This window comes from Gambusia affinis, linkage group LG04 (assembly GCF_019740435.1).
Source record: "Gambusia affinis linkage group LG04, SWU_Gaff_1.0, whole genome shotgun sequence".
Lineage (NCBI taxonomy): Eukaryota > Metazoa > Chordata > Actinopteri > Cyprinodontiformes > Poeciliidae > Gambusia > Gambusia affinis.
Genome location: NC_057871.1, coordinates 5,715,011 through 5,741,433, shown reverse-complemented (window position 1 = coordinate 5,741,433; position 26,423 = coordinate 5,715,011). Strand labels below are relative to the sequence as shown.

Sequence of the window (26,423 nt, the reverse complement as noted above, 5' to 3'; positions counted from 1 at the left end):
CCTGATTAATAATTGCAATGACTCTTTCGACTGAAGTGGTAGGTCTAGAGAGAAACAACAGAACATCATCGGCATATAAAGATATTTTATGGGTCCCCCGATCAGTGTTGATACCGAATACAGTGGGGTCACTACGAATTGCTTCAGCCAGCGGTTCGATTGCAAGAGTGAATAAAAGAGGTGAAAGGGGCCAGCACTGCCTGTTTCCCCTTCCCACCTCAAAATTTCTAGACCTAACCCCATTTGTAATAACTGCAGCTCAGGGACAACTGTAGAGGACTTTAATCCAGCTGATAAAGTTGGGGCCCAGTCCAAATTGATGCAGAGTATGAAAAAGATATGACCATTCCACGCGGTCAAACGCCTTCTCTGCGTCTAAGGACACTACAAGACCATCCACTGCCCGCTGATGACACAGCTGAATCACATTCAAAAGACGTCTGAGGTTATTGCAGGAATTACGGCCCTTGATAAAACCCGTTTGATCTATCCCTATCAAAAGGGGTAGAATGTTTTCCCAAGTGTATTGCTAGAATTTTGGACAGTATTTTCAAATCGACATTAAGTAATGAAATCGGTCTATAAGAGCCACAATTTTCTGGAGGTTTTGATTTCTTAAGAATTAAGGATATATTTGCTTCCCGGAGGGAAGGGGGGAGGACACCGTTACCAAATGAGTCATTCAGCATGGATAGATAGGGCTTTAACAGCAGGTCCATAAATGTTTTGTAGAATTCCGAAGTGAGCCCATCCGGGCCGGTGCCTTCCCTCCCTGTAGGGATCTGATGGCTCTTTCCACCTCTGCCTCCGATATTTCTGCATTTAGATCTTTTTTTTTTGTCCTCTGGCAAATTGGGCAGCTTAATTTTTGAGAAAAATGTTTCCATTAAAGATTGAGAGTTGTCACATTGTTCAGATTGGTACAAATTTCTGTAAAATTCACAGAAAGCTGTGTTTATTTTCTCCGGGTCTGTAGAATATGAACCCCTCCGGTCAGAAATTGAAGCAATTGTTTGGGAGGTCTTCCGTGTTTTTACAAGATAGGAAAGGTATCTACCTGGTTTATCCCCGTATTCAAACAATTTTTGTTTAGCAAATTTGACTTTGTCTGTAGCGTTCTGCGTCAGTAATGTATTCAGTGAGCACCGGATAGCATTGAGCTCCCCCAACTTAGACCGCGAAGGTTTTTTTTATATATTCTTTGAGTCTAAGCTTTCTTTCTAAAATGTTTTGTTGTTCTGCAATTCTTCGTTTTTTGCTACATGTATATGATATTATTAGTCCTCTACTAAATGCCTTAGCTGTGTCCCAGAGCAAGGAGGGGCTGCTAGCAGAAGGAGAATTGACATCGAGGAATTGTTTGAATTCTGTTCTAAAATACTGCACAAATTTTTCATCTTTTAAAATTAGAGGATTTATTCTCCAATGATTTGATTGAACACCAGCATTTTTAAAGGTATAATTGCAGCATGGTCAAATATAACAATGTGTCCTATTTTGCAGGAAGCAACGTGTCTTAAAATAGTTTTAGGGAGAAAAAAATAATCAATACCTGTGTGGCATTTGTGGGGGTTGGAGTAGAAAGTATATTCCTTTCCAGCAGGATGGAGTTTTCTCCATACATCCACAAACCCTGCCTCCTCAAAAAGATCAAAAATCTGTTTTGATTTCCCTGAAATGGGAAGGGGGCTAATGGGGAGCCTATCAAGCAGTGGATTCTTAAGACAATTAAAATCACCTCCCACAATAACATTTTCAAGAGAGAGCCCTGCAAGTTTTGCCATTATTTCCGTTAAGAAGTTAATTGGGTGGCCCGGTGGAAAATAAACATTCAATATGGCAAATTCTTCACCATTTATCATTGCTCTGACAAGTACGTACCTCCCATTTGTATCTTTAATACATTCTATGACTGTAAAGGGCACTGATTCTTTAATAAGAATTGCAACTCCTCTACTTTTGTTAGTAAAAGAGGAGAAAAAAACATGTTCAAAACCGTATTGTTGCAATTTTAAATGTCCGGATTCATTTAAATGTGTCTCCTGCAGCAGCGCAATATCTACGCATTCCTTCTTAAGGGCTAAAAGGACCTTCTTTCTTTTGATTGCTGAGTGACTTCCCTTAATGTTCCATGTACATATTCTTAGCATTTATAATCCAGAGTCATAATGCAATGCCACCCAAATAATGATTACATACAAGGACTGCTGTTAGGTATTTTTGTTTACCTAAATACGAAGAAAGAACCACAGACAACGTTATGAGTTTTCAACCAAGCTTCTGCAGAAGGAGAAGACACAGAGAACTGCTCCTCAGAACAGTTCACCATGTGTTCTGAAACTCTGCAGAAGAACTTGCCTTTTATTAACACAAAAACAAGAACAAAAGGGGCTGGTGCTAATAAGATTAGGAGCCCCCAGGATCTAACACATATCAGATGCAGTTTTACGACTAAGGGAAACTCTCAAAAGACCATCTTCAAAGATCACACTTGTAGTGTTAAAGTAAGGTCAACTCTGTCCTGCACACCTATTCAGTGGAGAGCACCGGAGGTGAGCCTTTTTTCATTCAGTGTCATCAACAGAAAGAGAAAAAGGTTGGGAGAGAAGCCGATAATTAAATTCACGTCGATAGCTTTGATTTATTGTACATTAATTGATTTATCGTTTATCGCGACAGGCCTACCTGCTGATATTTGATCATATTCATTTTTGATAAAATGTACCAGGGTTGATGTATGGGGGAGTTTTGGTTTTTTTTGCCATAATTGGAGAGTATTAGGTTTAAAGCACCTAGAACATCAAATACAGACACAGGAAAAGACAAGAGAGTTAGATTCTTTTTACTCACGAGGAGAACGGACAGAGATGTATTTCATTTACAATCTCCTACTGCTCTGAAAACACATCCTGCCACACCCTCTCTTTTTATTTCATTCAGGGTGTTCCCTAGTTACATGCAGTTGCAGTTCTAAGAAAGAAAATCAGGTAACACACCTGCAAAGTGTAAAAGGGTTATACAGCATATCTTCTGGAACATTCCGTTCAAAACGCATTTCCATTTATGCTTAAACAAAAACAAATGATCTAGCTTCACACGCTCTTTTGTGTGAAGGAATTTCTTGCCGAGCAATTAATTATCTGGTGAAACTGGCTGCAACCGCACCCTTAATCCAAACATTGACCACTCCCTTGCTGAAGGGAATGGTCAACGGGTGACCGCGAGCAGGAGCAAATCTGTGGTGTGGAGTGGAGACGGAGGCATCAGTTGAGGAAAAGCCAAGCTCTTAAGAAGAGACGCTGAATGTTGGGAAAAAGAAGCGGTTTGTGGCATAATCCGGGTTGTGAGTGGATCAGATGGCTAGTAGTAGTGGGGGAAGTTTGGAGGGGGATGATATGGAAACAGGTTGGTCAATGGTAGAAAATAGAAGAGAGGGAGAGGGAAGAGATAAGGGAAAACAAGGATTGGGTAATGGGAAAAGATCTCTTGAAGATGAAGAGGAAACAATTGAAATAAGGAAGAAAGCAATGATAGAAGAATTTAAAGTAATATTAAAGTTTAAAACTGGACAGGATTTGATGTGGACAAACTCAATGAGTTTGTCAAATGGACTTATGAGAGCTATTGGAGAGGTAGAAATGGCCAAGGTGATAAGAGATGGGAGTCTACTAATTATATGTAAAAATGCTGAACAAAGAAATAAAGCTCTTAAGCTACAAATGGTGTGTAAAAAGGAAGTGATAGAAAGAAAGGTAACTGGGGAGGTAAAAGGGGTCAAAGGGGAGATTTCAGGAATCCCTGTAGGAGAAAACTTGGAAGAGATGAAGAAAATGATTAAAGGAGGAGAAATTACAGAAATCAAGAGACTACAAGCTTTTAGGGATGGAAAGAAAATGGATAGTACGTCTGTACTATTGATCTTCAAAGATAGAATTCTGCCTGATAAGATAATGTTTGGATATTTGAGTTATAATGTAAGACAATATATTCCATCACTGGTTAGATGCTACAAATGTCAAAGATATGGGCATGTTGCAAATGTTTGTAAAGGGAAGCAGAGATGTGGCAGGTGTGGAGGAGAACACCCTTATGGGGAATGTGGAAATAATCCTGTCGAGTGTTGCAACTGCGGAGGAAATCATACTGCAGCATATGCAGGACGCAATATAAGGAAAGAGGCAGCTGAAATTCAAAAAATTAGGACTGAAAAGAGAATAACTTATGTCGAGGCAGTGAAACAGGTGAAAAGTAATGATAATAATTTGAATGAAAATCAGGAAAGGATAGTAGTGACAAATAAAGATCAGGGAAATATTACGTTACATAAATTAATTCCATTTCTTGCGTACATAATTAACTGTTCAGAACAAGCAAGAAATAAAACTGAGAAGATTAAAATTATAGTGAAAGCAGCTACAAAATTTTTTAAGGTAAAAGATTTGTCTTGGGAGAAAATACATGATGAGCTAAGACAAGGTGAAGGGTCAGCTGATTTTGAAGCGTCTCAAACAGTTACATAATTCTAATAGTACAGTGGAATGCTCGAAGTTTCGTATCAAATGAAACCTTTAAATTTTACTAATGAAAATTTAAAGGTTTCATTAGTAAATTAAATTCAAAACCGGACATAATATGTATTGAAGAATCTTGGCTCAAACCATCATTACAGATTACTATTAATGGTTATTCAGTTCTACGTAAAGACAGGGAAAGTAAAAATGGAGGAGGGTGTGCTTTTTTTCATCAAAACTAATATAAAATGTATTCAACTACCTGTACAAATAGTGTCAGATTTAGTAATCATTGTAGCTGAAGTATGGACAAATGAAGGGAGTGTCAAAATAATTAATTTCTATAACCCTTGTAAACAATTAGAAAAATCAATACTTGTAGGAATCCTAAAAAGTTGGAGAGGGAAAATATTGTGGTGTGGGGATTTTAATGTGCACAGCACATTATGGGGTGATCAAGACAACTATAATGGAGAGATTGTAGAAGAGTTAAAAGAAGAAAAAGGCTTGATTGTTTTAAATAATGGAGAAGGCACTCGGGTGGATATTGTAAGAGGTAAAGAGTCTGCTATTGACTTCACATTGGTATCTCAATCTATTGCTGATGTATGCAGATGGAAAATTATGAAAGAAAATACAATGGGAAGTGATCATTACCCAATAATCATTAATATAGGGGTAGGTATGAAACAAGATCAGTCAAAAATTGAGGGGAGGTGGAAGTTTGGGAGAGTAAATTGGGGTATGTTTGGAGTTTTGAGTGAAGAATACTTTAAAAATGTAGAGATAAATAATCCAATCAATGAGGTCAATTCAGAAATTAGCAAGGGTATAATAAATTCGGCTAAATTAAGTATTCCCAAAAGTACTGGAAATAGGAAGAAAAAAAAATAGTTCCTTGGTGGACAATAGAATGTTCAATAGTTATTAAACAGAGAAATAAGGCCTTTAAGTAAAAAGATAAACTTTCAGAATCTGATAAACTATAAAAGAAAACAGGCAGAAGTTAGGAGAGTTATTAAAAGTGCTAAAAGAAATTATTGGAGAAAGTATTGTGAGTCTTTGGGGAAGAATTCAGCATTAGATAAGGTCTGGAATACTATTAAAAAAATGTCAGGGAATGGAAAAGAGCTATCTTTTCCAATAATAAAAGAAAATGGAAATAATATTATACATAATAAACGTAAGGCTGAGGTATTAGCAAAGATGTTCGCTAAGATACATAGTACAGAGAATCTAAATAATAGGGAAAAATTAGGACGTAAAACCAACAAGCAGCGGAATATAGAATTAATTCAAAATGATGAAGATTATGATGACTATTTAATTCAGTTAAGGAAAATTCTTTATTGATATAAAGTGTTGAGGAATTCTAGAAAATCAACCCCTGGTAATGATCAAATCACTTATAATATGTTGAGTAATCTTAGTGTTGTGAGTAAAGAAAATTTTTTAAAATGATTTAATAAAAGTTGGGAGGAAGGAGTTTTGCCTGATAAATGGAAGGAAGCTATTATTATTATTCCTATATGCAAACCTGGGAAAAATCCATATTTAACTGGAAGTTATAGACCAATAGTCCTAACGTCGTGTTTAGGTAAAGTTATGGAGAAAATGATAAATAATAGGTTAATGTATTTCTTAGAATCCAAGGGGAAGATTAAAGAATACCAATTTGGGTTTAGAAAAGGAAGAAGTACGATTGATCCAGCAGTATGTTTGGAACATGAAATTAGACGAGTTCAAATTAATAAAGAGAGTGTGATAGCAGTGTTCTTGGATGTGGAAAAGGCTTATGATATGTTGTGGAAAGAAGGATTGCTGATTAAATTAAAACTAACAGGCATAAAGGGTAAAATGTATAGATGGGTTAGAAATTTCTTAACGGGAAGAAATATTAGAGTGAAAATAGAAGGGGAAATTAGCTCAGAATACCAAGTGAAGAATGGAACTCCCCAAGGGAGTATTATAAGCCCTATTTTATTTAGTATAATGACTAATGATATTTTCAATAATATAGATAAATCCTTAGGTGTTTCACTATTTGCAGATGATGGTGTTATTTGGAAAAGGGGAAGGAACATTGAATTTATAAAACAGAAAGTGCAGGAAGCGTTAAATAATGTTGAAGCGTGGGCATTAGAATGGGGATTTAGGTTTTCAATATCTAAATCTAAGTTTGTTGTTTTTTCAAAAAAGAGAGTGGGTTGTAATGTGGAACTTAAATTATATAGGAGTATAATAGAAAGGAGAGAAGAAATTAAATATTTGGGGATGTGGTTTGATAAAAAACTCACATGGAAAATACACATAGATAAAATAGTGGTAAAAAGAATTTTAAATATTATAAGATGTCTAGTAGGCAGAGAATGGGGAGCTGATAGGAAAACATTAAGGATGATTTATATTGGTTTAATTCGATCTATTTTTGATTATGGATGTATTTTATATAATTCAGCTTCAAGTAATTTATTGGCAAAAATAGACAAATGAGGGGGGGGCATCCAGAGGGACTGGACCAGTGTGCTGTGCGGGTGACCGGTGTTGGGATTTCTTCACGGATGGAATGTTTATTCACAAGTGCTTGGGGTGATTTATTTTGATTTATTAATTTGTTTAGGACCAGTTCCCACATTTGGATTGCCCTCCCCCTTGCTGGTAGGCCCCAGCACTGCACTCCCTTTCCTATTGTGCTCCTTGAATTTTACTGTTTTTTTTAAAAAAAGAGAAAGAATAAAATTAACTATTTTTTTAATTAAAATAAGTCTTCTTCTCTTTGGGTACGAACCCATCTATTTCCTTGGGCGCAATTGCCAAGTGCACCCGCTGGCTACCCGGTTATTTTAATTCTTTCATTTCCCCCCGAATAACATATAAAAATACCCACATTCTCACACCACTTCTCTTTACATTTTCAACTGAAAGATCATATTTGAGAGGTCAAACATTATTGCATTCAGAGAATTAAAAATGGTAAGTAAAACACGTAATCATGTACAGACAAGCAAACATTCTTCACGGTGTCATCATCTTCATCATCTTTAGAGTCTGCATCAGAAATCAATTGATAGCCTAACAGTATCCCAAAGTGAGATATCCTGCTAAACACAATATTAGAAAGAAAAGTCAGATGACAACCACTGATGTAGATGCTGTAAGTCTAATACTGAGATTCTTTCCACCAGGACTTAATATGTTTTTATTTTTAACAAAGTTCCATTTTGTTTTAGGTGTCCAAACATCCATTTGTGGAAGATCACAGAAGAAATCCTTTACATTTTGCTACGTCAGCCAAAGAAGACACTTTTTCTGCTGATAATGAAGGCTCTACCCATCACTCTGAAATGCCACCCTCTGGTTTATCTGAAATCCCAACTCTAGATGAAGAGGAGTCAAAGGAGAGCTTTTTATTTGGAAGTGTAATGAAAAATAAATTAGATCATAGTTTGTTAGTATTTATTGAATAATTTAACACTGAGCACACATTTTTCTTTTATTAGTCAATTCTTTCTGTCTTTTAGTCATCGGAGGTAGATGGAAGACTCTCGGCCCTGGAGGCTAATGTCGACACTCTTATGTCTGCATTCAACAAGCTGGATATTCTGGAAAAAAGACTCGAGGAGCTGGAGTTCAAAAGTGAAAATAAGGTTTATAAAATATTCAGCTTTTTAAAATCTTAACTTATTAGTTGATTTTCAAAAAAATCTGGTAACAGCATTTCCTCAACATCAACGTTTAAAAATGTGTGATATTCTCTTTCACTTTCAGAATGATGAGGAAGTTGTTATGGTACCCAAACAAATAAATAAAAATGAATATCACTGAGAGGGAAAAACTGCCTTCTAACAGCTAAAGTAGCGTTTACATCTGTATGATTTGATGTAGGACACAATGAATGATGAAGTAGAGACCTGTCTTGTTCAACTTGTTCAACTTGTTGAACTTGTTGAACGTGTCGTTGAACAAGACAAGTTCAACAATGCTGTTTGATCTCTAGCTGCAGTAGAGCTCAGAAGAATCTTCTTGAATAATTTTTGGGTTATTTTTACAGAATCATCAGGACCCACCTTGTTGGGAAATTATACATCGCACAAAGAGCTAAGACAGACCTAAAATTATTTTGTTGCAATTGTAAATTCTATCCATAGCATTCGTTTTGTGTCTCATTATGGGAATGCCCTGGGCGTGACCTCGTCAGAAGCTCCAATTAAATCACACCAGCCCTGATTGGCTGGGGATACGTCAGTCAGTACCAGGCAGAGGGGGCATGTCCCACCCCTTGCCTATATTTAGGACTGGCCCTGCACTGACAGAACATTCAAATACCTCTGCTTTTGCTGCTCAAACAAAGCTTCCTATCTTCTGTGCACCATGGAAGAAAACAAGCGGCCGGACCCGTCTAAAGGGTAAAAACCTCGCTTATATTACAAATGACTAACATGTGTGAAGGGTCAGATAATAACTTGAATGTTTCCTCGTATGCGGTTTGTTTTGTCTCAATCTCCAGTCTGAGAGTCAACATGTCTATCACATGTATTAGACACGAAAGTAGAGGTATGGTCGTGTTAAATGTGTTTGTTACGTTAAGATAGACCGTAAACAATTGATATATTTGAAATAAGTTTCATACCAGTCTTATGTATGACTTTTTGCTTGCACATGCGCATTACGGTCCTTTTCGATTGAAGGAATTTTGCCTCTCCGCCTCAAAGATTTTGTTTGGTGTTTTTCCTCAAGCAAAATTTTACTCATTCTTATCCAATTCGCAACGTTTTAAAAGTAAACTTAGATAATTATTAGTTGTATATAAAAAACTGTTAATGATTAGCACAATCACCAGGTTTTAATCCCAAAATTTAAAGGCTTTAAATTTTAGTTTTCTGACCTGGAAATTCTAATTGAAGAGTAAGAAATGAAATCTATTCAATTAAGTCTTCATCCTCCACATTATTTATGTCAACTATTACTCAGAAGTCAGAACAAAAAATTCAACTAATCAGAGATAAGGTTGTTTAAACTTTCATTTTCTCCATAATTCATTAAATGTCAGGTTTAAACACCAATTAAAGACAAATTAAACAAACACAGGAAAGACAAGAGAGTTAGATTCTTGTACTCGCAAGGAGAACAGACAGACATGTGTTTTCAGTTACAATCTCCTACTGCTTAGGGTGACCAAACGTCCGTATTTCACGGACATGTCCCGGGAACATATTTCAAAAAATATGTCCCGGGACATATTTTTTTAGAGAGTGAGGAAATGTCCTGTTTTTTAAATTACCTTCATTAGACCATTAAATTTACAGGCACTAGGGCACTGCGCTGCATGTGACGTAATCCCTGAGCCGCAGTGTGGGCAACAACATGCCAAAGCGCAAATGTATGTTTACCGACGATTTACAAAAGAGTTTCCCCGCTTTCAGTCTTTGATGTACTTTCCTCCTAGGTGTCAATTCTTAGCTCAAAGCCATCTGCTTCCCAACTTGGCACACTCTCTGCTGCTAACATCACTTAAAAGCACACACAATATTTTAGAGTCCTAAGTATTTATATTTGTAATTAACATAAAAACCTATATTAAGCTGTATTTTGTCTTTATGTGTCTGCAGAAGTGCGACCCAGAAAAGGGATGACTGCCTGGACTTGGAAGACTACTTCATGGCTGTGGCCTTTCTGTCAGCACAAAGGAGCAAAGACCCAAGTACACAGGTGAGGGCGAATGGACGGAATGAAGCTACTAAATACTTTGGTCAGGGGTTGACGGTTGCATTTTTATTAACTACTTAACATATTTAGATATTTTAACTGTTTTTGTTGCTCAGGAGTTGACAACAGGAGCGAACACGGAGGGTTTTCTTTAGTATTTGTGTCAAGTTGAACGCAAAATGACCAAACTGTGTGTGTGTGTGTGCGTGGGCGTGTGTGCATGGGTGGTAAATAACTGATGTTTTCAGACCTTCTCTCTCCCACCAGGTGGGCGCATGCATAGTGAATCAAGAGAATAAGATTGTTGGCATTGGTTACAACGGCATGCCCAATGGTTGTGATAACGACAAGTTGCCCTGGTCTCGTTCTGCCGATGACCGCCTCGATACCAAATACCCTTATGGTAGGAACACACTGCCATCAATGTGTCCCTCTTTTCCTTTTCCAAATTTTGATCTGAATAAGGTTCTCTTTGTTTTTTTTCATCTTTCTTAACAAAGCACCTCAAAACCTCACATGGAAATTTTACAAGTTTACTTAAATGTTTTGGATTGTGTAAATGTAAAAAGAGTAAGTTGTGGATTTACAATATATCGTGATTAATGTAGATATTTCCCAGTGTTAGTCACCTTTAATGTATCGGTGCAAAAAGTAAAACTGAGCTGATGTTAACAAAATGTTTATTTCCATCTTGTTGCTCTTTGTGTTTTGGAGCAGGAGGGGGTTGGTCACATGATAGTGATGCTATTACTAACTGTGTTTTCATGAACCACATAATTGTTCAATTTGGAATGACCAAAACAAATACAATTTTTGGAAACATGTCAATATTAAAAAAAACAAAAGTTTTTTGCTAAAGAAAAGTTTGTGCTGGGATGAGGTGGATTTTAATGGAATGAAATTAGTATATTTTGCAAAACCTTAATGGAAACGCCTTTTCCTTGTCATGAGTCACGTGATCAACAATCGGATGTTACTACTGGTGAAAACAACAGGAAGTTGCATGATGATGACGGCGTTGCTTTTAATGAATTATCACATCAATAAACTGTTTCACGTGTGATTTTTAATTGCGTCTCCTATTTATTCAAAACACTGCAATTGTGAAATTGGTTTTTTTCAACATATGTAAAAATATAAAAATTTGGGAAAATGTGCAAAGTTGTGTGCAGATTTGGAATGGAAAGGCAGCTACAGCGTCACAAGATTATGAGGTGTTTACATGAAGTACAGAAGCAATGTCTGTGTGGTTGTTTTTTCACACTGTTAAAATAGTCAGAAAATGTATAAAATATACATATCGGTTATTGAACATAACAGCAAAATCAATATTGATATTTGCCCAAATTCTCATACCAGTGCATTTCAAGGAAAATTTTCTCTCAGGTCAAAGGTCCCACTGTTAGATGTGTGCCTTGTTTGTAATGTAATATGTCTAAAATGGATGTAAACTGACCCGCCTCATGTTGTTGGTCTGTTTGGTCCCACAGTGTGCCATGCAGAACTGAATGCCATCATGAACAAGAACAGCGCTGATGTGAAAGGATGCACAATGTATGTGGCTTTGTTCCCATGCAATGAGTGTGCTAAACTCATCATCCAAGCAGGTGAGTGCTTGGATGACAGAGCTGAAATAATCTCATTATTAGGACAGCCTCATAAGAGCCTTTTATTATTAATTTCTAATTTTTACTTTTGAGATTATTTAAAGAGCAAATTTCACTTAATAGTGCCTGTTGATTGTTGGACTGCAACTAACAATTATTTTAATAATTGATTATTCTTACAATTGGATAAAAAACGGACTCCTTGCAGATTTCCCATTTAACCTTTATACACTCTTGGAAATTACATTAAAAATGCAAATCAGCACAACACAACATTCCTTTAGTGAATTTGAACTGAATGAAGCTAAAACCGCCCCCTGATGAGCTTGGGGTAAAACATATTTTTAAAAACAGAAGTATTTTTGTCTTAAATTTGCTAAATGTACTTATATTTTCTGCTGTTTTCAGACTCAAAAAAGTGTTTTCAGACTAATGCTTCTTTCATATCTGCTGTGTAACCTCTGATTGGTTCCTGTGGAAATCTGGCCACATATCAGTCTAGCATGTCTGTTTGGAAAATATTCTTTGAAACTTAGAATTTATAAACTATCAAAAAATCTTCAGCAGAGCAATAATTTAAATCTGCAAAGATGAATATCAGCCGTCTGCTGTAAATTTGATTTGGATTGAATGTCGTATAACATGAGCTGATACATATTCATGTTTAATAGCTAAAATTGTTTCTGTGTCTCTGCCTCTCTCCATCCAGGTCTTAAAGAAGTTGTATATTTTTCAGACAAATATCATGATACGCCTGAGACGGTTGCTTCCAGAAGGCTGCTCAGCATGGCTGGAGTACAGTACAGGTAGATCACAAACACTGCTTGTTTCCTGCTTTATGTGTTTGTCTGTGTGTGATGGAGGGAAATTGAGGTTACTCAGGTATGCCTGGAGATTTAGTAGGTTGAGCTCCTTGTTTAGAAAAGTCTAGAGACCAGTGTTAATTGGATTTTAAAAAGAAAAATGTATTTGACTTTCTTTTTGGGTGCACCGATGGCAGGTTTCTGACTGATCACTGAGCTTTTATAATAAGCCTTTTCTGACGTTGTCCAATGCTGGCGTGTTTTTTTTCTTTATCCCCTTTTTTTTCTGTCTGAAAAGTCACTGCATATAGTGACAAAGTTGGCAACAGTGCGGTGACTGTTAGCCATGCATGTGCAGGCAGGTCTGTCTGTCAATCATCTCTCACTGCAGATTAAAACGTAAAAGTGACTGATTTTCAGACCTTTGGTTCATCATGAACACCAACTATTAAGGAAATCGGGGCAGAAATTTAAAATATAGACAAAATAGTAACTATCAGTTTCTTACAACTTGGATGTAAACGAAAGTTAACTTGATCTGATCCCAAAAGTTCAAAAAGTGGTAAAAATAACATCGCCACCACTCCTGCTGATCTGAGGGTTTAATAGTTCCTAAAATAATCACATCATTTCCAAATATTGTAATTATTTACAGTTTTAAGTTCCAGAATAGTTTAAGTATATTCTAAATACACTACAAAATCACAAAAGTATTTTTACTCTAGTTTCTAGTCCAACTAGCTTAGTTTTGTCTTATTTACTAACTTTTACAAGTAACTTTTCAGTGAGATATAGGAGCTTGTTTTAAGTAAATAACTTATTAACATTGATGAAAAAATCTCCTTCCACTGGCAGATTACTTCACTGATGGGATTGGAAAAATATCTTCTTGTAAGTGAAATAATCAGGAAATTATATAAGTTTTTGTCCAATCTGGTCTCCAGATCTGTGCACGTATTTGATTTCAGAATTCAAATACTTTTTTTTTTTCTCATTGTTAGCCTTTTATTAGATTGGGGAAGTTTCTCTCCCTCTCTAGAAGCTGCTCAGCTCTCGTTGACAGAGCGACGACTCGAACGAACCGATTCTATCATGAGACAGGGGCCATGGCAAGGAATCGGATTGGAAAGGATTGACCTTTGCCCTCTCGACATGCCCTTCTAGTGTTGTGTGCATCATCAACTTGTCTGTGTGATTTGACCTTCAGTTTTTCCTCTGTGTTTTGACAGGAAGTTCAAGCCCAAAAGGTCTAAGATTGTTATTGATTTTAATTCCACCGGGGAAACGCTGGACAGCTGAACTAAGCAGACGGAGAAAGAGCAGATTCTGTGGCTGTTTCCATGAACAACTCCTGAACATGCTGGTGTTCAGTAGGGAAGTAGTTTAATCCTCACAGTTTGGAAAATAGCATTCACCATCCTATTTAGCATGAGCATTGTGTTTGATGTTTTTTTTTTATTAACCTTTAATGATTTTTTTTCTATTTCTTTAATGGAAAAAAAATTCTGTGTATGTTTTAAAGAGAGGTTTTATTTCTTGATCCATAACTTTACTGTAGCTTTATTTTTTTATTGGTTGTAAATACTCTTAATGCTGGATATCATTGCTACTGTGCATCACTCTGGATTGTTACAGATGTGGAAATTCACCTGTTGTGTTTGCTGCCATTTTATTAGTTTGCTTACATTTTAGACCCGAGATGCTAAGAAAAGGCATGTTTAAAAACACACACACATAACTATCTGAGCTAATGACTTTTTTTGTTACGCTGACAGTCATTGACAGCTAATCACATGCACACCATTGAATTTGTATTCTTTTTAATGAGGAGGGAAGGCAGATGTTTACACCATCCCTCCTTCTACTATGTCAGCCATCTGTGCCTCCCAGTGCAATAAAAGTGGGATGACAAAAACTTAATGCTTTTTATTCTTTTAAAAACATGTTCACAGTTTGCATAATTCCATAGATGATTGAAAAAAAGCTGTTTTTTAAAGACGACTTACAATTAGCACAACTCCCCACCTACTTACATGTGGTTTTGACGGGATGTTGGAAGGACTAACTCCTCTGTATACCTGCTGATATTTGATCATTTTCATTTTTGACAAAATGTATTAGGGTTGGTGTATGGGGGAATTTTTCTGCCACATAAAAAGTACAGATATAATTAGGAAAAAGTAAATATGATGACATTCAGTAAAATTAGGTGTGTAAATATATATAATGTGGGACATTTTTGGATGAGACAATTCAGTGTAGAATTTAATGAGCTTTGCCTTCTTCCTGATCCTTTTATGAACCAGATATGAAAAGTTTGAATTTTTACATATTTTTTGTTCTTTTTAATGTCCACTTTGACATTTTACATGTTCCAAATAAATGTCATTTCATTGAATATCATTTCTGACACAAATTAGCTGAATAAATGCACAAACAGGGTTTGAATTTGAACTTTATTTTGCTTAACTTTTCATGTTGATTTGTTGTAATTACAATAATCAAAACTGAATCAATTACTGCCAGTAAAAGGAAGACACCGAAACAACAGGAGTTTTAAAGATTTTTATTCTTTACCGTAGAAACACTGTACATAAATTACTTTCTCTGAGACTAATATCGATGTACGGATAAATGGAATTTCTCAACTTTCAACATAAAGTTAAATCAACAAAACACGTCGACTTGTCTGAAAAGAAACCCTTTGCAGCATACGATGTTAACTCTGTTGCCTTTGAAATGTTTAAAGTTGCCTTCCAACCTTTGTACAGACATGTACACACAGAAAAAATCTCTAAGAGACCAGAGACCTACAATCAATGAGAAAACAGCCACATCGATTTTTGATCTATTACTGTTACTTACGTGTCATTCATGAAGATGCACTGTCCCTTTAAGAAAAACGAGCAAAAACAACAAGAGAACCAACAGTCTGTCGCTAAACACAGCAACCCAGCTGTCCCCCCCTGTCCCACCAAGCCATGACAAGAAGTTTCTACTGCAAGCAGCACTACTACCTTTGACTGACAAAATCACAAGGTCTATGCATTATGAAGCAGAGTCACAATTTGGAGAAGAAATGGACTCTTGGGTCTTCCTGGTCGACACAGACAGTGTGAACTGTGATCCCCTTATCTCTGCACACTGAGGTTTGCTTTCTAAGCCTTAGGTTAGCACAAGGGATGAGGAGTGCTTGTAGAAATGACCAAACAGATCATAGCTATCAGTAGGAGGAAAAAAAATACAATGCAACATTTGGTTTTTGATCAGTTCTTCTCATGATCTGTTGTGGTGGTGCGGGTGTGGGTATAGTAGTAATAGTGCGATACATGTAGGTAATAGGATGTAAACGCTTTTCTGTTGATTTTAATATCCCTTTTTTTCTCTGAAGCAAATGCAAGTTTATATAGAAAATCGAAACCAAAAATTACAAACAAACAACAAAAAAAGTCTTATTTGTTTTTGTTTTTTTAACTTGTACAAATTTCAGTCCTTTTTTGTGCCTGTCTCTCTTAGAGAGAGTCCACAACAGTTCCATTCAATGGCTTCAGCCATGGAATAATAAATCCTATAGACAAGGCTCAAACTGGAGTGATGGGGCCCATCTGGACCCTCAGACATATGGTACCCGCAACATCTGTTAGGGATGCACAGTCCAGGGCTGTTTAACTGCTTCGGTCGGCTGCTCGCACACCAAGCTGCCTATCTGAACCAGTCTCTCTGTTTCCCTCCGTTAACCAAAGTCTGTGTTTAACAGGTACACAGCTTGCAAATGCAGCAGTCGGGTTAGCCTGGCCTGTCGGAGGGAAGTGGAAAGGCATGCGTGCAGCCTGTCTAAAAGCACGAAAGGGAACAGAAAACGTAGGGCGTTGAAGAACCTTTCCCAGGTTCATGAAGGCAGTCACAGCTGTAGCTTCAGGTCAAAGCGAAATCTAAGGGGGTCAGTGGGCAGTTGTTGCCGTCTTAGTTCAATCTGTGACATCCATTTAGTGTTAAAACAGAACTTTTTTTTTAGTGTTAGTCTTTGACAGTCAGAGGTGGAACCGTCTGGACGTGTTCACGCCGTGTTACCTCCTTCCTATCTCACTCTGCCGGAGGAACTGGATGTTGTTGGCGCTGTCGGCCAGTTCGGGGTACTGCTCAATGGACAGGACATAGTAGCCATCGTAGCCTTGAACTTTCCCACTGCTCAGCAGCTGCCTTTTCTCTCCCTCCGTCCACAGCCTCACGCCTTCCTCCCCGTCTCTCACTCGCTGCTGTTCACGTGCCCAGGCGCTCGACAGCGCCCTCTGCCGCGCCTGCTCCAAGATTCGCGTTTTCTCTTCGTCCAGCGTCGTCCCATAGCGCACGTGGAGGACCAGGGCACCGTACTGCAGTTCTACGTCAGCGAAGCGCCGCGTTCTCCCGTTCATCACGGTTGTAGACTGGGACACTGTGACGTTCACGCCGTTTTCCATGGACTTTCTGCCTGAGGTGAGGCGCAGGGCGCTCAGGTCATTCTCAGGAAGGCTGGTCTTGATGAAGTAGTGAGTGTCTCGTCCCTCAACAGTGAAATGTAAGTTCTCCAGGTAGAAGGCGTTGTTCAGGACCCCAGCCACTTTGATGCAATCCTCGCTGGCGATGTTTAGAGCATTTGTCACAACTCGTCCTTGCACCACAGCGAACATGACGCCCTTCCCAATCAGTGACTTGACGGTCGCGAACCACAGCCAAGGCTTGGTGTGGTCAGAGTGCCGTCGGCTGGGCTGGATTTCTGGCATGCGCTCGAAGGACAGGAAGGCGGACGACTGGCGAGTTACTTCCTGTTGCACACCTGAAATAGACTGCAGAGAGAAGCAACAAGGAGACATCACAACATGTCCAGCGCCTTAAAACACAAACAGCCACCAATGTGCCTTGCAGAAACATTTATACTCATGGACATTCCTTCACCTTCTGCCATATTGCAACTACCAACTTCCATGTATTTTGCTGGGATTTTATATAACAGACCAGGGGTGTGCAAACTTTTTGATACATTGGCCAAAAACATCCAGTTAGAAGTCCTTGCAGGTCAAGAAAAAAAAAAAGAAAAAGAACTAAAATCAAACAAATACTGTAATCCTTTCCTTTTAGTGGCAAAGGGAAGTTAATCATTGTAAATCCAAAACTTCAAGATGATTTTTCTGTACTAAAAGAAAGGCCTTTAATTAAAAAATGTTTTGGCTTTATTGAGCAAATGTACTCGTAGGATAATAACGGGATTTGGGTCACTTTCTTTTTTTGGTACGTCCAGTCAGGTTTGATAAATTCACTAAAAGCTGATTTGGATGCAACAAAGTTGTCTTCTCAGTAAAAGTCTCTGGGTAGACGTGGTTCTACTCATAAAAACATAAACGTGTTGCACTAAACATTTTCCATCATAAGAAATTTATGTCAGTATTATTTTACTGTAATTACAAAAAAAAAAAAATGTCTTCATAATAAAATGCAAATCAGTGCAAGGGCCAGAAATGGTTCCTGTTAAAAATCTTTTACTTGGCCTGCCTTTAAGGGCAGTCACCCAGGGCTCCACATTTTAGGAGCGAGTACAAAAAAAGAAGTTTTCTGTTGTATACTATGCATGTTTTATAAACACTGTATCTCATATTAAAGTAAAAGGGCTCATTCCGGATCTGTTGTTTTCTTAAAATAATGAATTTTTTATACATTAAACACTCAAATATTTGAAAATGATCATCTTTTTGGGACCAACATGGAAACCATCTGCAAACCTTCCTTCAATTTTGACCCTGCCCTACCTATTGTTCTGTAATTTTAATGAGTAAGATATTTTCTTATCTGGCATCGGGCACCAGAACTGACTCCAACCAGCCCAGGGGCATTTATTATTCTACATTCAGCCATGACTGTTTATATAAAGACCTGTTTTATTATTAGTTAAGCTGATTTTTAGTTGTATTTCTTAAAATGAAAATGTTTATGTTTTCTTTTTGTCTGCTGGGGATTGTAACTGTCCCCACCCCCCATAATGCAGCTCCTCCACCGGAGTGCATTAAACTGTACAATGCTAATACATAGTACACATGGTCTGCAACGTAAACTATCTTTTCTGCACGTGTGTATCTGTATTGGTTGGCTCAGCTGGTCAACACGCCTGCAGCTTCTGAAGGTCTATGGAAAAAATGATTCCTCACTTCAGATAACACTTTAAATTGCTCTGAGCCTTTCTGACTCCCTTCCTCACCTTCTCTGATCCTCTACTTACACTTCTCTCCTATCCTTCTTATTATTTGCGACTCTGTCTAGATTCAAACTCTCTTTTTGGGCTGAAGCTGAACAAACTGAGTAGAAGTGAGACTGCTTGATAGTCTGTCCAATATAATTACCCCAGTAACAGAGTGGGTGTAGGAGAAGAGAAAGGAGCAGAAAATAAGGTTGAGATGGGAGTGACTGGCTTCACTTGATCACGCTCTCCGATCTGCCAGTATTTTCCTCTGTCATTGTTCAGAGCTTTGTCTTAATTGTCAGTGCCGTCATGGGTCTGTTGTTGTAACAGGTGCTGACAGAATAGCTACGACTGAATCTACAAAGAGAGCATTTAGTATTTAAGTTGTGAATTTTACAGCTGACAGAAATATTACAACAAAATAACATCAATTGGTCATTTTTAGACAGTAATGTTAGAGTAGTTTGGTGTCAAGACATCACAGTTGAAGTAATTATTTCTATGTTATTTCTTTGTGACTCTGAACTAATGCGATGTAAAAAAATTATTGAATGATGAAACAATTTCATAATTCTTTCCAAATTTAAAGTTACTGAATTATTTAATCAGTAAACAAACAAATCTGTTAGGGGGAAACACATCAAGGGAAAAGTGAAAGGGATCAGCACTAACCTGGTTTACATCATATTTATATGGTAGATTCCAGTTTGTTCGTATTAATGATACATGTAATTCAGTCACAAGGGAAACGTTTGGAGTACCACAGGGTTCAGTGCTTTGATCTCTTTCATTCTGATTATATGCAGCCTCAGCAATGCTGTAAAGTTAGAGTTTAAGTTAATAAGAAACTGAACTTGACTACATTGTTGAATAACTAGAGTCAAATTGGAATGTATATAATTATCTCTCAATCTGTTTGAACAATCGGGCTGAATTTATTATATTTTACTGCATCTGTTGGTCTTGTAAAGTGACAAGAGGCAAAAGTTGCTCGTATATATAAACATAAACTACATAAGTTGCATAAGTGTGTGCACCTTTAAACAGATACATTGATTTATTTACAGCATTCCGTCTTCTTGTGTACACACCTGACATCAGGAATGAATTTAATTAACTATAAATAAAACTCAGCTTTCTGAAACGTCATCCTTTATCTTAAGTCACAGTTTGCAGAGAGGTGATAAAAGATCTCACTGAGCAAATGAATCACTCAGGAAAAACGTTCCACATTACTATATATACTATGGTACTGTGGATTCAGTCATCAATGGCAGATTATCTAAAGCATTGTAGTTAAAATGAATAAGAATACACACAGGCAGGTCATCCCAAAGCTGGCTCTTTTTCATCTCCAGGGACGGCTCTGTCAGGTCGAATTTGGGAATAGGGAATCCTGGGATAGCGTTATGAAGATGAAAACCAAAGGTGACCAACCAGATGTTGACATCTGCAGAAAAAACAGGCAGTGACAAAAAAATTAACAAACAAGAAAAAAAAAAAGCAAAGAGGGAGTTGAAGAACCCAGTAAACATCAGATGCTGCAATACAGTTCTTGGAACTGGGAACTGTAGTAACTACTGGGAACTGTAGTAACTACTGGGAACTGTAGTAACTACTGGGAACTGTAGTAACTACTGGGAACTGTAGTAAAGTGCAGTGGAAACGTGTTAATTTTACACGACATACATGTCAGAGTGCGTCTAAAATCAATGTTACATGTAGCACCTGCAACTCTAAACCGAATAAATGGAAATTGGTCTTTGCTTATGGAAACTAAAAATTAAAATGATGTTTGCACGAGGAATTGTAAACTACATTTATGGGCTTTGCCAAGCTGAAATGCAGACTTCTTAACCAGAATTTTGGCATCAAATCCAGCACAGAGTTCCCATTTCCCAGGTAACTGGAACGCAGCAATTACTGTGACTTCTGTTCTGGTTTCAAAGGAAAGTAAAAAATCCTGCTTTGCTGGTGTAACAGAACACTGGCAGATTATTTAACTTACAGCAGGACATTTTTCCCATGTTATGAGTGAAGTAATCTATTGGAACTAGTACTTTTTCATTAATATTAAGGAAGGACTGACTTAAAACAAGCAGCTATACCTCGGAGAAAAATTACTTATAAGTTAGGTTTGTTTTATTTCAAGTGTACAAAAATATTTGCACCAGAATATGGACCAAATATACTTGGTAAGGTTTTGTGTCTTTGCAGTGACTGAACTTATTACCTGTAACATACTCTTTGACCTGATGAATCTTGCTTACGGGGTTGTTCCCTCTGAACATATACAAGTTAAAAGGCTGAGGGTCTTTCCCAACACGCGTCCACATGCTGATGTCTGGAGTGGTCCATCTTCAGGAGAAGAAGAAGAAACAAACCGAAGCACCTGATCAGGTGTGACGCTGACAAAGCACACAGCGAGTGCTTGCATGCAGTCGCATTCCATGCTTGGACTAGAAATGATCGAATAAGAGACAGACTGTCTACCTCCCAGCGGGGATGTCATAATCTCTGTCTCCAAAATGCAGCAGTCGTGTCAAAGGATCGTACAGGCCGCCGTGGAACCCGATCACAAGGACGAAGTCAGGGTTGGAGTCAAAGTAAACCTCTCCGTATGCTGTGTATTGTACCTGCAAACACACACATTTATTAACTCATAATCTGCTCATAACACACAAAATAATTTCACAAACAGACGACGTGCTCAGCTGCTTCCTTCCTGCGGTTGATGAGAAAACAGTCGTACCTGTTTAAGGAGCAGTCCATTGTTGCTGAAGACCGCCAGAGGAGTCCCGGTGTTATCACACGCAATATAAAACTCCTCTCCACTGCTGATTTCCATGGCAAACACGTGACCCTGCGCAGCCACACACAACACACTTACATTCAATAAAACTAAGAGATGATTTATACCGGTAATTTCTATCATTACAGCAGAACAACTCTTTGTAATATACAGCAGGGCTTTAAAAAATGATACAAACATCATCATTATATGTTTTCTTCTGTGTTGTTCTGCTAAAGCCTCCCAGACTAACCTGTTCATTCACTTGTGATCACTGTGGGAGAAGCTTGATTTAAAAACACACACACACACGCCTACACGCACGCCCACAAACACACACACGCACGCACTCACGCCCACACACCCACAAGCCTAATGTCGTGGGAGATCCTTAGCTCCCAGACAGAAGTAATATTTTCAAATTCGCTCTAAATGAGGAAAGCTTTATTTGTTTGAAGTGGAAGGCAGAGCGAGAGGAATGCTGGATCTTTGGGATTAGAAGCTGACAGATGGAGTACAAACACGACAGCAGGTGTCAGCGGACTGAACTTTAAAGAGAAAGCTTTAAATGAGGAAAAATGAGAGAGATAATGTAAAGTGAGAGCAGGTCTATTGAATGTCTTCCTGATCGGCATGTTGTTCACAATCTTTTCCTCCAGGAGGCGCTACAGGTCTGTGACAAAGACTACAATGCAGCTCATGTTCTATTCCCCAGATCTCATGTATATCCACAAATAATAATAATGATGAAGAAAAACTTGAAAGAATGCAAATTTTTGTCATGTAATTTGGAGCACATGCAGAGGTGTGCACAGACATTTTGGGGTCCAGGTGTCAGAGTGGAAAAAATGGATGCTTTGTGCAACACTTGGAACCACTGGCTGCTTCAGTGGTGTGAGTTTTGTTACTGGCACATATAATTCAAATAATTAGTCTTATGTTGTCTGATGTCGATGTTCAATAATGGTCAATACTCTACAGGTCAGTTTCTCTAACAATTAAATAGGCAATAAGAGAATAAAATAAAACAGATGAAATAAGTAAATTCAAATTCCTAAATTGATAAAATTCAGAAAAGAAAATCAATAGCTCAGAAATACTACTTTTGGCCACACACTATATGTTGTAAAAAGAGAAACGAAAAGTGAATATGATTCACACTTGGACATTTTTTTTTTTACCATTGTTTGAGGTGTTTTTTGGCTTTTCTGCAAAAAAGCTGATGTGTTAAAGTGGAGACAAAAACACATTTTCTCAGTAAGTTCAGACATAGTGAACATTTACCTGATTAATATAGCCAAGTTTAACGTCAACATCGGACGAAATTACACTTTGGTTTGGAGCGATTCAACCAGCCGCTGTTGCCCGGGTTCAGTAAGTGTAGACAACCAGGAAACACAGCTAATTCACATTTTATTTTTTGTGAAATTTTCAACGTTTGCTCATGATTGGCATGATTATAGGATGGAAACGTGGCTAATGGCTGTCAGAATTAGCATACAATGGCAGCTACCTGCAGGTCGTAGTAGAAAGAGGTGATCTCAGAGCTGGAGTGGTTGTAGACGTGGGTGATCCTGGTGGGATAGTTCAGGTCAGCATAGAAGAACTGCAGGTGCTGGCCCATACTGTTCCGGGATGCCACACGCCGACCCAAGCCGTCATAACGGTACTGGATGGTCCAGCTGGCAGCTTTACTGTAAACACGAACTAAAAGACCTGAAATCAAACAAAAGAACAAGTTATGACATCGCTGTTGCAAAAAGCTTGCTCTGCAATATAAACCTAGATTTGTTCTAGAGCAGATAGTTTTACAAGGATGTAAATCTGTTCTCTGCTCTGTCATGTTCAGTGTGTTTGCATGATAATTCCCACCTTTGGAGTTGTACTCAAATATCTCAGTTCCTCTCTGTCTCAGGAATCCATCTTCGTCCATTTTGTACTGAACGTCTCCCAGACGAGTGATTCTGTCCCTCAGATCGTAGCGTAGCGGCGTCAGACGGCCGCTGTTGCCCGGGTTCAGTAAGTGTAGGTTTCCATTCAGGTCATAGTTAAACCTGCAAAGCCGGCATTAAACCGTCAACCTGTCACATCAACCCAGAAGTTTTTCTTCAAACAGTAGTTCCATGAAATAAATCCCACCTCCATATTAACTTCTCATTGAGAGAGACTGTCTGCAGCTGTCCATCAACGTCATACTCATAACCATATTTGGTTGTGTTGGCAAAGGGTCCGATCTTGATCTCGCGCTTGGTGACCCTGCCCATGTTGTCGTACTGAATGGTGATCCAGTACATGAGTGACCTGAAAATCTCATATTGGATCTCCTTGATCCGGCCGTGTTGGTCAAAGTGCTTGGTGTAGGTCATCACTGCCGTGGAGATGATCTGAAACAGGAAGCAAACATTGATTTCCATCAGCGACACACAGAGCTTACGGCTGGATTTAGTTTGAAAACAGCCTGTGGGTGCTGATTTTAGGAGTAGTGTGAAGTAACAGACACTTCCAAAAATGTTCTGCCGTGTTTCATCTGATTTATGTCAAGAGGAATTCAGTATTAGCATAACAGTTTTTCTCAGTTGCTCTGGTGCATTTCTCAGAACAGAATTGAAATTCTCCAAACTACTCTTTCAATCTTCACCTCAATGCGTCACTTGTGCGCATAAAATATAGCAGTTTCTGATTCCATTGAGCAAGTTGCAAAGGCTTTGGTCCATAATGTCATTATGTACGATTATCTGCGTTTTCCTACATTTTCAATTGATTATATCATGTTGATCAAAATGCATCATACAAGGCTCAAACAAAACAATTAAGCATAAGTTTGTTGAATAAGTCTTAAGATGCAAAATGCTTGAACAAGTTATTACAACATGTCAAGATATTTTTAGACATTTCCATTACACACTTTTGTAAACTTATGATTCTGCCTTTACAATTTTCTAGCTAACTTTTAAAAATGGCGGGGCAGCTGCTCCATTTGCACCCGTGGCCATGGAAGAGACTTAAATGAACCAATTCAATGTTTAGATTTGTAAGGTTGACCCAATAAGATTAAGAATAGTATGTATTTACACAAAACTACTCATCAATATGAAATACTATAAAGCCTCATAGCCAACTCTTATTTATAATATTCTTTCTGCTTTCTATCTTCTAATTTTCAACGCTCTACATATTTTGGTTCATCACTGCAAGAACAACATGAAGACCTACTTTTTCTCACTACTGGTTAAATCTATTGAAATGACTCGTCTCTTACCTGATTGATATCATAGTAGATAACTCCAAACTTCCCAAACTGCTCCACTTTCCCAGAGATATCATCAAACTGGTACAGATCAATAGGCAGCGGCGTCTCATTGATCACAGCCTGCATGCTGGTGACCCTGAAGCTGTTGTCGTAGGTATAGTCGAACCGTGCATTCACCATCCCGTCCTCGCTGAAGCGGAAAATTTGCCGGTCGACCAGCGGGCCGATTTGCCGGTAGCGGATGGAGCAGATGAAGCCTTCGCTTTGGAGGTTGACGGTTTTGAGCACGCCAGCGGTCTCGTCGTACGTGAAGCTGACCCGCGTTGAGTCATAAAGGATCTCTGCCAGTTTATTCTGAGGAGACAAATACGACCATAAGTATTGCCATTATGGAATTGTCACGTATCATAAGCACGTGTTTTTCAATGAAGTCCTTGGTGATTGTTTTTATGCCAACACAAATGCTGCCTAACAGAAATCTTCCTGTCATGAGACATTCAGCAGTGTTGGTTAGGTGAACTTTAAAACTACACATGAAGTGGTTATAATATATTTCATGACATGAGCTTCAGATAATCAACAATAAAAATGAAGCCATATACTTGTCTGCGATATTTGTACAGAATCCGTCGGCCGGTTCCTAGATGAGCCACTCTGAGGAGCTGGACATAGAAAGATATGGACAGGAAAAATCAGTGTTTCAGCAGTTTTGCACTTCTCTGGGAGTTTGTTCCAGGTTAATAGTGAATGATCTGTTGGGGCCAATCAGAAAGAGCCACACGCCTGTAGCCTCAACATCTTTAAACTTCTACGCATTCTGTAATACTACATCTACAAAACCTTAATTTATTTCATTAAGATTTTATGTGATTGACCAACGCAAACAAATAGTTTGCAATATTTAATACAAAGAAAATTGTGAAAACTAAGACTTAGTAGAGTGAATACAAATGGAAAACATATTTTATAGATTTTTATTCCTTAAAAATTTCAGTTTGATTAAAAGCCACACACCTGCCCCTCCTCAGAGTAATCCACAGTAACAGAAGCGTTGCTCTCCGGGGGGGTGTACAGGTTCCTGTAGTATCCCACAGATCTTATGGTCTGCATGGTGTGCCGAGCCACACTGGGCATGGTGACTGCTGATAGACGGCTCCCTGAGTCGTAGTCGAAGATGTACTGATGCTGGCTGTGCAGCAGTAACACCATAGACTGTCAAAGAGAGGAGACGACAGCAGAATGTTACAAACAGGACACAAAGCTTAGGGAGAGTGTGACACCTTTTTTTTTGTCGGTCAGAGCAAGACAGCTACAGATTCAATTACTTTAATCAAGCCAATGAAAGATGAATGTGAACAAAGGAATAAAGAAACTGACTGAAAATTATTCAGAAGATATTCAGTTTATATTAAACACTTTGAGATGTTTTCTTATCCAGATTCACGTTAATACAAGAGACACTTCCTCGTAGAGGACATATTTCATGGTCTGCTGCATCTTTTGCCTTTCTGTGATTCTAATTTTTAGCCCTCTGTTGTTCTTCTCCC

The 26,423-nt window shown here is 38.1% G+C and overlaps 2 protein-coding genes across 12 annotated transcripts in view; one reads left to right on the top strand and one right to left on the bottom strand.

The window, feature by feature from the left end:
• Positions 1 to 8,829: 8,829 nt before the first annotated feature.
• On the top strand, positions 8,830 to 15,064 carry LOC122829152 (deoxycytidylate deaminase-like). Its single transcript, XM_044113480.1, has 6 exons — positions 8,830 to 8,917; positions 10,121 to 10,220; positions 10,485 to 10,620; positions 11,708 to 11,824; positions 12,534 to 12,630; positions 13,857 to 15,064. The coding sequence occupies exons 1-6, from the start codon at positions 8,883 to 8,885 to the stop codon at positions 13,924 to 13,926; spliced, it is 555 nt and encodes a 184-aa protein (XP_043969415.1). The 5' UTR covers positions 8,830 to 8,882; the 3' UTR covers positions 13,927 to 15,064.
• Positions 15,065 to 15,177: 113 nt separating this feature from the next.
• LOC122829151 (teneurin-3-like) overlaps positions 15,178 to 26,423 on the bottom strand; it is a 314,256-nt gene continuing 303,010 nt past the window's right edge. For 10 of the 11 annotated variants that reach the window (XM_044113478.1, XM_044113472.1, XM_044113474.1 and 7 more), the window contains 11 exons: positions 25,891 to 26,088; positions 25,479 to 25,538; positions 24,886 to 25,230; positions 23,766 to 24,010; positions 23,499 to 23,680; positions 23,140 to 23,342; positions 21,588 to 21,698; positions 21,329 to 21,471; positions 21,069 to 21,193; positions 20,155 to 20,285; positions 15,178 to 17,450 (listed from right to left, as the gene is read on the bottom strand). In XM_044113478.1, the coding sequence (XP_043969413.1) occupies positions 16,695 to 17,450; positions 20,155 to 20,285; positions 21,069 to 21,193; positions 21,329 to 21,471; positions 21,588 to 21,698; positions 23,140 to 23,342; positions 23,499 to 23,680; positions 23,766 to 24,010; positions 24,886 to 25,230; positions 25,479 to 25,538; positions 25,891 to 26,088 (2,499 nt within the window). In that variant the 3' untranslated portion in view covers positions 15,178 to 16,694. The remainder of the gene's footprint in view (positions 17,451 to 20,154; positions 20,286 to 21,068; positions 21,194 to 21,328; positions 21,472 to 21,587; positions 21,699 to 23,139; positions 23,343 to 23,498; positions 23,681 to 23,765; positions 24,011 to 24,885; positions 25,231 to 25,478; positions 25,539 to 25,890; positions 26,089 to 26,423) is intronic. The other variant, XM_044113479.1, reaches the window with a different exon arrangement.

Excerpts from the sequence above, each read along its gene's own strand:
- LOC122829152 (XM_044113480.1), top strand. The coding sequence starts at position 8,883 with ATGGAAGAAAACAAGCGGCCGGACCCGTCTAAAGG. Across the intron at positions 11,825-12,533 it reads TAAACTCATCATCCAAGCAG|GTCTTAAAGAAGTTGTATAT; the intron begins GTGAGTGCTTGG and ends CTCTCCATCCAG. Across the intron at positions 12,631-13,856 it reads ATGGCTGGAGTACAGTACAG|GAAGTTCAAGCCCAAAAGGT; the intron begins GTAGATCACAAA and ends GTGTTTTGACAG.